This window comes from Mirounga leonina, unplaced genomic scaffold, assembly GCF_011800145.1.
Source record: "Mirounga leonina isolate KUSES-001 unplaced genomic scaffold, KU_Mleo_1.0 Mir_195, whole genome shotgun sequence".
NCBI classification, from domain to species: domain Eukaryota; kingdom Metazoa; phylum Chordata; class Mammalia; order Carnivora; family Phocidae; genus Mirounga; species Mirounga leonina.
The window spans coordinates 2,501,370-2,514,009 of NW_023270490.1; the positions used below are offsets into that span (position 1 = coordinate 2,501,370).

Consider the following 12,640-nt stretch of genomic DNA (forward strand, 5'->3'; position numbering starts at 1 on the left):
CCAAGGCAGGGCCATGGTGTGGTAGAGTGGTCGTGAAGCAGGGGCGGGGATCCGGCTTCCCCGGGGCTTAAGGGCAGTGCTGACCAGTGGATGAAGTTGGAACAATATTAAGACTTAAATAGTGATTACTTCCAAACCTCTGAATAGCTAAAGCACCCGGGCAGGGGGGGTGGGGGGGGGGGAAGCTGTTGTAAGGAGGAAGCCAGCTGGAAAGTTCTAGTATTTACAATATCTAATTCTGTTGGTGGGTTTGGTAAAAGAGACTTTTTTTTTTTTAATTGTGTAAAATGTTCAGGCAAAGAACTGCTTTTCCTTTCAAGTGACCAGCTCAACCCAGCTGGCTCTGAATGCTCTGAAAGCTTCCATGAGCTGGCCCAAGGTGGACATTCTAAATCTGGACGTAGATGCTGCTTCTAAACAGGTGTAGAGACCGATTATAGCAGAGCATTTATGATGGGAGAGGGAGAGAAACGGACAAATCCAGGATGACCTCGTGGCTCTGTCGCTTGGGGCAAGTGGCTTCTGAGCCCTAATGTTAGATATGAAACGGAGAGTGTCTACCTCCTAGGACTGAGGCGAGGATTGAAGGCATTCAGGGTATATGTACCCACACCAAAGCTGCTTATATGAACTCAAGCTGTCAAGGGGAAATTTGAGCAGCCTCTCTAGACAAGAAAAGATACAAGGTAGCCACTGCTTTCTTTCAACTGTTTTATTGCTAAACTATCATGATACAAGCCGTATAAAAATACTTTACATATAGCAAAAATAAACTACATTAAACTGGAGATTAAAAACATTTTGCATAGGAATGTGATGTATTCAAACTTCTTTAACAGTCAAGATTTTCAAAACCTAAGCCTTCCAGCACCACCCTGTTGGAGAACATTCTATTCGTTGGAGAACTCATTAGGGCATTGTCAACATTTTCTCCCCTGTGAGGGCTGCAGAGGCAAAGGGAGTAAGGTTCTTTGACAAGATGCTCGGGATGCTAAGCTTGTCCTAACCACAGCCTCTGTCTGCTTACGCCAATCACGATGCTGAAAGGACCTGCTCTGCTGGACACGGCTTTGCATCCAATGCATCCAGTGCATCCAAACCCTGAGCCAGGCAGGTGTTTGGTCTGCATCAAGATGCATCAAGGCCGAGTGTTCAGTGTCTTTTTCCCAGCACCCCATCTCCTTTTCAGAGGGGCTTGCTTAGGGACCATCTCTGAGGGAGGTTAGGAGGTGTTGGGTACCTGCTAAAGGGTTATCCCTCCAAAAAATGGGTGCGGGAAAGTTTACCCCAGCTTGTCAAGAACGTCACAACCCCCATGCCTCTTGTAAACGCGAACAAAACTGTTAAGCGGACCTCTGACAGACTTTGAATTCCAAACAATAGAAAGCACTTGGAAAGTGTTTGACATGAAAATAAACACATTCAGCCTTCCCTTTATTTCCAAGTGACAACCAGAACACATCAGCTTCCAATCTGTCTAAATGTGACCGCTCCCACACTGGCCAAGGCTGGCTTCCAGAGACCGACGTCTTGGCTCCTGGATGTAAACAAGAAAGGCCACATCAGTGTTTCCCAGCTTCTAGAAGAAATCAACCCGATTCATCTAGGGTGCGTCTCTGCTGGAAAACTCTGCAGGTCCTTTGAATAATGTGTACGAGGGGTTATCTACCAGGATTTGGTCAGCTCTGTAAACATGAGCCTGCACTGAGGGTTCTATGAACGGGAACATGAACTCTTCCAGAATCCCATTACAACACAGGCAGTTTTGTTTTTAAATCAAAATCACCTCCTAGGCTACTGCTTTGGGGGATCTCAACACTTTACAATTCTCCTCTGTGACCAGACGAAGGCTCAGAGCTGAAGTCCATGTCCTCTTAAGCAACCATGAGAGCGTTCCTTCTTCCACAAAACCATCCCTCTGTCTCCAGAGACGCTCTCTTCTAAGACTCAGGTGGCTGACAGACTCGGAGGTGGGTTTTTGGTTTTTCTTTTGGTTTGGTTTTCGTTTGTTTTGTTTTTTTGCTAGCATGAATCACACAATTTCAAGAATACATCATTTCCCTTAGGGGGGAAAAATCAACAACATATGTAAAAAGAAACACTTGAAAAAGATTTCAACCATTTATAAATAGTTTCTAATTCTAACAGGGGGTGGGGTGTGATATTTTCAGGACAGATAAAAAGCATAAACATACAGATAAGAAAATAAAATTTAATAACCTGCTAATTTGGATCGCTCTTATATATTATCAAGCAGCAGTATTTTTGTACAATACGGGAAGACTTGCAGACTTGGGAGATCTACTACATTCAGCAACACGGGCAGATTCCTGTTGGTCGTGCTACATATTTACCTTGGATGTAGCAAGTGCAAACCTCGACCTGAGATCCTTCGATCACGTGCAACACACACACATCTTTACCACTTAGACATCCTTATTTTTCTCCTTCTCTCAGAGGATCTTATTGCCTCTTCCCAGACTGAAAATATTTCATGAGCAATTCCTCTTGGCAAAATTGCCTCCTGGCATTTGTTACGGACCAAACTTTCTTGATCGCTGTCCGTTCCTAATACACATTCTCTCGCCTGTTTCGGTCTCAAAACTAATGCTTTGGTTTCTCTTTCCTTTGTTATTTGGTATAGTTGTTTATGAAAGTGCTTCCTCTAATATCCAGCTAGGAGGTCTTAGAAAAAGCTCGCGTGTGCGTTACACACACACACACACACACACACACACGTACGTACAGGAGTCTGAACCTAGCGGGAGGCCCTTTGCCCTGACAGAGATGGAAGATCGATGGAAAACACGTTAGCCCTTGTTCTCCCCATCCAGGCACAACGAAGCAGAGAGACTTTGCTACAATAGCAGGAAGGCACTTGGGTAAAACATTCAGATAACTGAGGAAAGGCCAAATTCCCTCATGTGCAAAAAAAAAAAAAAAAAAAAAGGTTAAGGTTCCCAGCCAGTCAAGTGAGAACAGATCACTAACCAAACACTTTAACTCTTCCCCCCGTGAAGTCAATTTTGCTGGAGAGAAAATCCTTTAGGTAAAGCTGCTGGTACAAGGAATCTTTTTACTAATGAGGGAGAATTTCACATCCCAGAAGCTCTGCAGCAGTAGTCAAGCTCTCACTGGCATGTTGTAGAGAAGAGCATTTTGCCAAACTTTGGGCTTGAAGAGAGGTCCCCAGTTGTTGGGGAAGCTAAATGCTAGGTCTCCACTGAAAGGTCACACCCTGGGCTTTCTCTCCCACTCTCTGGAGCACCAGACCCTCCGGGCCATAGCCGCCAAGCCTCAGGCTCCTGGCCAAGCTGTGGGGAAGATTTAACCTCTGGGTCACCTTGTCAAGGAAGCCAGGACTCAGAAAACCCACAGCGAGCCCTTAACGGCCATGATTCTCTTCCTCGGCTTCTACCTAGCAGAGTTGACTGAGAAATCCCTACGAAGAGCCTTTCGAAGAGGGCCAGGAATATTTACATCCTGTGTGGATTACTGGGGGAAGAAACTAAATGGCTGAAAATGAATCTCTGGCTTGTCCCAGGGTGTCCACAATAAAGGCCAACAGGAACACATCTGTGTGACGGAAAACTCCCCAGCCGAGACCTTTGAGAGTTTTAGGTGTTTGCAGAAACTGCACCAGAGGAGGAAGACTCTTGAGGACTCGGTGTGCACAGTAGAGACACCTGGGCAGAAAACCACCATACGGCCGGTCTGGGCAGAGCTCCTTCCAACGGAGGCAGGCGCGTGGGTAGGTTCTCTTCGAGGCGGATGAAGCAGTTAATGCAGACACGTCTTTTGGGACGGAGGGGCGCTTAAAATGGGTTCAGGTTAAAAACAAACAAACAAAAATCACAACTTTAGGGCCAAAGCCTGAGCTTGTTGTCCCACTCGGAGTCTAGGCCAGAGAGGGAGTTTAACCCTTGTCGTGGGGGAACCCACTTAGAGAAACACTTAGGCCTGCCCATCGATCGCCTCGTTTCCCACTTCACAAAAACACCTGCGCTGTTTACGTGGTTTCTTTTTTTCCTTTGGTTGCTGTAGCTCTTCCAGGATTCCTTCTCAAAATTCAATGCACATGCTTGAGATTCTTCTTCACCAGTTGATGGGAAAGTGCGCCGGCCGCGAGGAAGCAAGCAAGCGAGACTAGCCGAAAGCCATTGGGTTGCAGGCCTGCAGCGGCCGGGTGCTCACGCCGCAGCCTGGGGTCCCTGCCCCAGTCCCGCCGCTCCCTGCAGGGGTGGAGAGCAGCGGGCCCAGAGAGCTTCCCCCTCTCCAGCTGCCTTGGGCCGGCTTTTTGAAGCGGAGACAAAAATAACAAATGTGGACACATGTCATAACTTAACGCTGAGTTTTAACGGGTCATCTTGTGTGGGCCAGACAGTCTTGCTTCAGAATGAGAAAACTGACCAATAAGGCGGGAGCTGTGGCCTGACCGTGGCCGGGACTAGGTGGTCCCTAAGGAGGACGGTCCGGCTTCTGGGTTTTTTTTCTTCAGCCCGGAAGCCAGGCTCGCTCGGGTCACGTTCCTTGGGTGGCTCTGTTTGAAAACTCCTTTCCTTCAAAAGGTACAGGAGCTGTATCTGTGACCTGGAAAAATGAACGCAGGGCTGGGGTTTAATCACAGGGGCCCACATCTTCCATCCCCCAGCCCAGCCCACGCCCCAAGCTCTGGTCACTCCGTTCTCAGGGCCGATCCAGCGTGCTGTCTTGTGTGTTTGGTCAGCAGGCACTTAAGGTTTTTGGATGGGACACCAGGAAAGTCAACCGAGATGCTCTCTGGGATTTAAAACAAAAATCAAAAGGCAGAGTGTTCTCTCTGGTGTTTACACAGAGAGGTGGCGAGCTCCTTAATCGAGAGTCAGCTTTCTGCCAGGACCTTGTCCCGCGCGTGGCCTCCGGGCCAGGAGATGTACAGTAAAGGAAACAGAAGGTGAGGGCAGTGGAAGGCTCCAAGGGGTCAGATACGGAAGGTGTCTTGCTAATGGCATCTTCTACGTCTGATTTCTGGCGGGAGGTCCTGAAAACTCCTTCCTGATAATTTCATTAACTACAAAAGAACAGAGAAAGAGAAAGAGAGAGAGAGAAGGGGCGAGTGAGCGGGCACCAACAACACAGATCAGCTTAGCTTTCTAGAACCTAAACAATGGGGCTGTCTTGTAAAACACGCTCTTGTTCTACGAAATGTCTTCCTCTGCTCTCTTTTCTGGATGAGACTATTTTGTGCTAGAGGTGTTTGTGAAGGTAACTTTAAAAATCGTGGCAGAAACAGCGCTGGGCCAGAGGGCAGGTGCTAAGGATGCTCTCTCTGCTACCAAACTCCTTCCACTATTATAGCATCCCGAAAATACCTACTACATGACTCAACCATAGTTGACCCACAGAGCGTACAGTTCTCAGAAGAGGGACCTTTCAAAAGAGCACATGGGAATACCTCAAAGACTAGCCATCAGTGTAGACAAAATCTCTCTCAGCACAACCAGGAATTCCCCCCACACACTAGTGAAGGATCACACTGTGAGACTTCAGAAGTGGAAAATGTCCTTCGAGGGGGTCTGGAAAATTCGGCCATCCCCTCCCCCAGAAGGACCGTGTAATTCCTAGCAGGGAACCAGGAATGGGATGCCAGCCCCTGGCATCAAGAAGCTGGCTGTCTTCTCCCATCTTGGCCCCTTATCCAGGGCCGTGGTCCCTGTAAGCAAGGCGGTGAGGTCTTTGGGGGGGGGGGGGGGGGGGGGGGGCACAAAGGTTTCCTTCGGCTTTCTTGGTAGAAGTTGCTCTCGGTGGCAGCCCAGACCCGAGGCAGAGGGGCACACCCGCCCTAAGGTGTGTATCCACCCCGGTTTGTGCATGGGATGGGGTTGACTGGTCCCAGGGGCAGGAGAGGAGGGAGACCCCTTCTGGGTGCCACGGAAGGTCTCCCAAGTTCTCCCACTGTCCTGCCCCAGCCTCCTCATACTGGGTGTTTCATCTTTGCCTTGCCTTTCCATCTCTAACTATTGAGATGTGCTCATCTCAAACTCTCCCCATGTTCAAGCCGAGCCCTCCGAGGTCCAGTGTGCTTTTCCCAGAAACCCCCGCGGGAGGGAGCCCCCCAGCCCCCCAGGGGGAGGAGCACAAACGCCAGTGGCCTTAGAGCAGGCGGCGCGTCTGCTCCTCGGCCCGCTCGCTCCAAGGGCGCCGTGACTTTACCTCCCTGGGCCTCGTGCCTTCCACCTCGTGGAGGAGGAAACAAGCGTGTGTCCCGTTCGGTCCCTGGGCGCCACTGAGGTCCGTGCAAGCTCCTCGTGCCCGCCGGGAAACGGTGCTCAGTGGCTGTGGCCTGCGGGGCCGCGAGCGCCAGGCTCTGGTGCGACTGTGCCCGAGGGCTCCGCGCCGGACACCCGCCAAGCACCGCTCTGGGTGGTTCCGACACGAGGGGCAGTTGGGGCGCCGGAGCCCGCTGGCCAGGGTTCGAGTCCCCCCTCTACCGCCTCCTCGCTTGCTGCTGGCCCTTGCCTCAGCCTCCCCATCTGTAAACCGTGCATACAACGGTCCCCGTGCTTCCAGGGGTGCGGAGGAGCCCGGAGAAGACAAGGCTGGCATAGGGCAGCCGTTCGCAGCATGGGGCGCCTTCGATACTCGCCTTCGACGTGCCAAGGGGTGGGTGCGTCTAGGAGCACGGCCGCCTGTGTGAGGGCGTCCATCAGGAGCAACTCCCAGGATGAAGTCATAGTCAGCGGACCGACATCCATTGGGCACTTACTGTATACCAGGCACCAGCCTAGCTGACTCCAAGGGGCCCTCAGGCAGGAACCCCAGGAAGAAGGGCTGCCCTAAGACCCGCCCTGGGGCACCCCACCCCCACACCCCCTCCCCCCGCCACCCCCGCCCAGGGCCTGGTCCACCGCGAGGCCTTTGTGCGGCGGGCAGGGAGGCAGCAGGGAAAGCCGAATGCCAGGGTTTGCGGGGGGGAGGGGGGAGCAGCGTGGCTTCACATGGAGCTTTTCAAAGCCCGGATTCTGAAGGGCTTCCTGTTTTCTCAATCTAGGAAACCAGAGGAGTCGATCCTAACGGGAAACTTTCCATCGCCCCGGCTTTCTACAGCTACCTGGGAGGCAGCCATGTGGACACCCCAGCCCTCACTGAAGGCTCGTTTCCCTTCTCAGAAGGCAGAGGCCGGGGCCGGGGAGGGGACGGAAGGTAGGAGCCGCGGCCAGCAGGCCCACGCGGCCTTCCCCTCCTGCTCTCTGAAAGCGACCTCTGGGTCGAAGCTAATAGTGGCATCTGGAAAAGCTCTGGACACTGTACTCAGCCCTTCATGTGGTTGGGGGTGGGGGGCGGGGAGGCGGCTGCGCACTCAGGCCCCCAGGGGAGGCCTCGAACCCCGCAGAAACCTCTCTGGGTAGAGGAACCTTCGCTTGCTGAAACCTCAGAGCATGCTCCCCTGGCTGTGACCAAGGAGAGAGAGTTCGACAGCAGAAGAGCCAGCTGGGCAGCTGCCAGGGCAGTGCAGCCCCACGGGTCTGGGAGCTTGGAGGGTCTCTGCTCCAGCGCTTCCTCCAGAGCTCGGGGTCCTGCCTGTAGGAGGTCTCCCCTTCACAGCCAAAGCTATTGGAAGAGTAAGCGAGGCCACCCTGCCTTCTGAGTCAATTCCCTGGGGCCCACCATGGAACCCCACCCTTGGTCTTGCCCTAGCTTCTGTCCTTTAGGGGGAAGAGGGACTCCAGACTCAGCCCTGTAGCACCTCATTCTCGGGCTTTGGTCTCACTCCCTCGCTCTGCCCCTCTTAAGGTGTCCCTGATGCAAAAACTCTGCTCTGGGCCCCACTTGCTCTCTTCGAGGCCCTGCAAGCTGGTCTGAGCTCCCTGCACCCTCATCTCCCACCGCTGGCTGGCCACGTGGGCTTTCACCTGCACCCCACTAGGCCTCTGCCCTGGCTGCCTCCCCCACCACCTCTAATGCCTTTCTCCTCACTCCTTCACTCAAGGCTCTGCTCCCCCTCCTCCAGGAAGGCTGCCTGGGTGCTCTGCAGTGCAAACCCCAGCCCCACCCAGTCACACTCTCCCTCTGTCTTCTCCAGTCACTGGTTCCTGCAATTGACCAGCTAGTGCTTTGGTTATGTTCTTATTCCCCACTGAATCCTCAGCTTTTAAATAGGGCCTCAGGACCTAGGACATGCTCGTTGACACTTAATGAGAAAAAGGAAGCTCAGCAAGGGGTTAAGTAGCCTCAGGTCCTAGCTCTGATTGAGGTCTGAGTGCCGGGTTGTGGGTCAGCCCTCGACTTCCATTCATTCAGTAAACGTTTGGAGCATCTATCCTATGTCAACCTCTGTATCTTTCTTCCCACCTCTTCTCAAACTGGGCCATGTGCATTTCTCCGAATAGCCCCTCTCCTTGTCCCAACCCTGACTTCCCTCCTGCCCTGTTCCAATGCCACCTGTTCCTGGAAGCCATCTCCCACTCTCACCCTCGGGCCCTCACTCCCTCCAAAAGCGAATATTGAATTCTCGAAATGCTTTGCTTGCAAACTCCTGGACCAGGTTATTTGAGTTACCCGTATCCCTGTGGCGCTATGCATAGCACCATGCACACAGCAGGTGGCTAATGCATGCGTCTCAGCCCCCCACAGGGATCCCACACCATCAGCCTACGTCACTTGGTTTGGGGGAGTGTATTTTCCTCTGTCACCCAATCGACAAGTGGGTTGCCAGTCTATTACTTGTCTGGAGCCTTTTCTCTACAAAAGAATATAAGCCATTCATATTTAATGAAGGCTAACCATGCTCCAAGCACTGTAATAAACGCTAAGTTTTTCTTATACCAAACCTAGTAATACAATCCTTGTTTTATAGATGGAGATAGGCAGTCACCAGCCATACCAGGTGACGGGATCAGGATTTGAACTCAGGGCCCATATATTAACCTGAACACTATATGGCTACACAATTGATAAAGAGACTGTGCTATTAAGTTCAGTAGTCATCACCTTTCCTCCGTGGCCCTGGGGTCCTCAGTGCCTTGTGTGCGTGTCCAGAAAAGGTAAGGACAGCCTCTGCTAAGTTAACAGTGGAGAAGGCCATGTGCTGAGCGGTTAAGGCGGTCACCAAGTATCACTTTCTCAGAACACAATTGAGGCCAATGGTGTTGACTCTACCACAAGAACCCCTGACCTTTTATCACCCTTAGAGCGAGGCACTGTGCTGAAAACACTGATGAATGTGGGTCCCACCTCAGGGTGATTTCTAAGCCTGACACCTGAGGCTGAAACCAGAAAGGAAAAGATTGACAGATATAAATATTATTACAATTATACATTTTTCTCTTTAAAACTCCAAAAAATCAAACTGGTAGCATAACAAAAATATAACTATGCTAATACATGGCTGTAGGCATAAAAAGAATACATGAGGGATCACCAAGGTTTTTTCTACAAAGGGCCAGATAAAAATATTTCCAGCACTATGGGCTAGACGGCCCCTCACTCAACTCCTCAGCTCTGCTGTTGTGAAAGCCACCACAGACCGCATGGGAGCCAGTGGGCATGGCCGTGTGCCAATAAAACTTTATTTGACCATACCAGGCCAGGGGGCCAGATGTGAACAGACCAATTACCAAATGGCCTGAGACTTCGTGTACCAAGCCCTAGTCTATACCAAGGGCAGAGATGAACGGGAAAGCAGTGTTTTTCTTCACCTACTTTTGGGGCATGGCAACTGCAGCGGTCAATGCCTCCTACGAGTGGGGTTCATCAAACAATTCTAGGTGTTTATTTCTAAAAACCTGGGTTTCTGTTAGCATCCCACTCTGCCCTAGGAATTTTCTGATTCACTTGAAGGGCCAGACACTTGCATGCTGACTGCCTTCTTTCAGCTGAGCTCAGAGGTTCTCAAGCTTCACCTTGCGGAAGAATGGCTGCTCAGAGTTGCATAGAGAAAACCACACGGATCTATGGTAGGTGCAAGTTAAAAGTCTGTTAAGAGTCATTTTCACTCTAGGCCTTTCCCCCTTAAGTGCTAACTTTGAAACTTCATCCCCCAAGAAAGCAACAACAGGAAGGAGTGGACAGACCCCATCCTACTTCTCTCCCAAACCTCAAGCATGTTTTCTAAAATCTGGTTAGATCATGTGAGTGCCCATGAGAGTCTGGGGCCAGCCACAGAGGCCACAGCCAGAAAGACACTCCTCAAGCTTGGATGGGAACGGGGCAGCCTGCATCCTCTAAGGCCAAAGAGGCTAAAGCCAGGAGGGGTGCAGCTCCCCCCCCGTCCCCACTGCCCTTCTCCTCCAGCCCATCCCATCCCATCCCATCCCATCCCACAGGCTTGGGGCGAGAAGGCTGGACCAGAAAGCACGGGAGTGGGCCCTGGGTACTGCCGCCTCTTGTCCCAGCTGCTTGTGGGGAGAGCTGCTCGGACCGCCAAGAGTGAGCACCAGGCCTGTTTTCCTCACTGGCATGTGGAAAGGGGCTAAGAAGGAAAGGTGCCTGGTGGCCTTGGGCCTTCTCCTGTGGCTTCAGTATCAAAACTGAAATGATCTGTCCTCTGAGAACAAAACTCTCCCAGGGCTCTGCTTCTTGCTTGCTAAGCAACTTTGCAGCCATTGCTGCCTGCTCTAGGGGCACTTGGGAACAGTGAAGAACTTTCTACAGGGGCCAGGCCAGACGTTAGAGGCTCAGTGAAAAAGACAAAAAAACCCAACCTTGCCAGGCCTGAAGCCCAAAGCGTGGGTGGGGTCTGCGAATTACAAGTTGGTAAATCCCCCTGGGGCCCTGAAGACACCGAGCCAGCTTGCCGAAGGTCCCAGGCCCCCTGTAAGCCAAGTGCTAATACCAGGGAGGGGAGAAGCACATTCAAAAGGCCCTTAAGGACTTTGGTTAAGTGGCTTATAGTCTCCGCACGGACATCTCAGCTGCTTGTTTTGTCACCCTGACTCGTGGGGAGGGAGTCTGGCACCTGGTGTCCCGCAAATGTGCTCAGGGTAGCGTTGCTTTTGTGGACAGTGTCCGATAGTCCCTGTTGGAGAAGGTGCCAGAGCTGCACCCCCTTCCCCACGGCCCCTTTCGTGCTGCTCCCGGGAAGGGTTGGGATCTCTGCAGAGCCCACCCTCTGGGCAACGTGATTCTGGGATTCCCCGCCCAGGGCCTCTGCAAATGCCCTAAAATTCACCAGTGTGATGCGAACACACTGGGCCTGGCCTTGATGGAATGAGCCCCCTTTCTCTGACAAAGGGGCCATTTAAAAGCCATAGCCCAGGGAGCCGGGGAGAGGTCAGGAGGCCTCTAACCGCCCCCCACCCCCACCCCAGACCACTGGCTGACTTCGGGGGAGGGCTCACCACACTTGGGCCACTGCGAGCGTGGATTCTAAGCAGAACGTCAGAGGCTCCGGGAATTGAGGTGCAGAAGAGCCAAAGCCTCGCTGACCCACAGGTGCCTCCTGAGCCCTGCGCTGTGGAGTCTGCCGTAGCTCCCGGGCTCTTGTCTGCAGGCCCAGAATCCAGAATCCAGAGTCCATGGAGGGAGGTCTAATGCTTGAGGCTAGCTCAGGGGCACTGCTGAGCTCGATGGGAAAGCCAGCTCTACCCTGAACCAAGCACAGCGGACTTCAAGAGTAGCTTCCCAGCTCTCCTGCTCTGCCTGCCTTCTCTCATTCCCCAGTGCAGAGCGCCCCACCTCCAGCAGAGTCTTACTTAACCGTATACACCGAGCAAAGTTGCACAAAACCAAAAGGGAGCTGGTCCACTGCAGAGCAGGACTTTTCAAATGTAGGAACGTGACCTAGCTGCGCTCTTCCTGGGAGGGGGGACCTCTGGGAGAACATGCAAATTTCCAGAGCCTCATCCCCACCTCCCCACCCCAACCTTGATGCTCTAACCTCCCAGTCTCAGGGATGTCCCCCAGGGATGTCCCCTTACAGAGCGGTGGGGTCCAGCCCTTAAGAGCAGGAAGTGGTGTCTGTGAGGACGGTTGGAAAAGTTTTCTTCTACTACAAGTAATTCAAGTTAAGGAAACACACAGCTGGAAAACAAAAGGAGAAGCAGAAGATGTCAATTACCTTTAACTTTGATTTCTCGGATCAAAGATCACAGTCATTCTGTTTCATAATATGTTTTGTATCCAGCTAAGGTGTGTGTCTATCAGCTCTGAAAAAGATTTGCAAAACCATTTTTGAGAAGAAAAAAAAAAAATCACCTTTGACCTCTATTATGCTTCCAATTCACGTTAACATCATCCATTTAATGAGTATCATCCCTTAGCCGAGGGCCACTCAGAACCCAGGACAGAACTGAACCCTCTGGCTGGAGTTTAAGCCCACATTCTGTATCACCTTAACAACTGTGCCAGAATTAACCCCAAACCAGTGTTAACGGTCCCTGAGAGGAGGGACTTGGTGCAAAGAAATGAGGGTCTCTGAGCTCAAAGTGCATCAGCAAGGTTTTGGTGGGTTTTCTTTTTTTCTAAGCTACGGGAAACAGCCCTGCCGCCTATATGTCCTGGAGCTGCAAATCAGGGCCAACCAAAGAGAGAACATTTTACAATGCTAGCTTCTGCAGTCAGAGAAAAATCAGCATTTCATGAAAAATCTACCCAAAAGTCATCCTGCTTCAGGCTTTTATATATGCTGAATTTGAACCCTGTTACCTTCTTACATGTGCTA

At 51.8% G+C, this 12,640-nt stretch overlaps 1 protein-coding gene across 4 annotated transcripts in view; it reads right to left on the bottom strand.

The window, feature by feature from the left end:
• Nucleotides 1-811: 811 nt before the first annotated feature.
• The window catches only part of NFATC2 (nuclear factor of activated T cells 2), a 158,415-nt gene continuing 146,586 nt past the window's right edge, over nt 812-12,640 (bottom strand). For 2 of the 4 annotated variants that reach the window (XM_035025417.1, XM_035025414.1), the window contains exon 10: nt 812-5,050. In XM_035025417.1, the coding sequence (XP_034881308.1) occupies nt 4,995-5,050 (56 nt within the window). In that variant the 3' untranslated portion in view covers nt 812-4,994. Of the gene's footprint in view, nt 5,051-12,037; nt 12,126-12,640 lie in introns of all 4 variants that reach the window. The other 2 variants (XM_035025415.1, XM_035025416.1) reach the window with 2 other exon arrangements.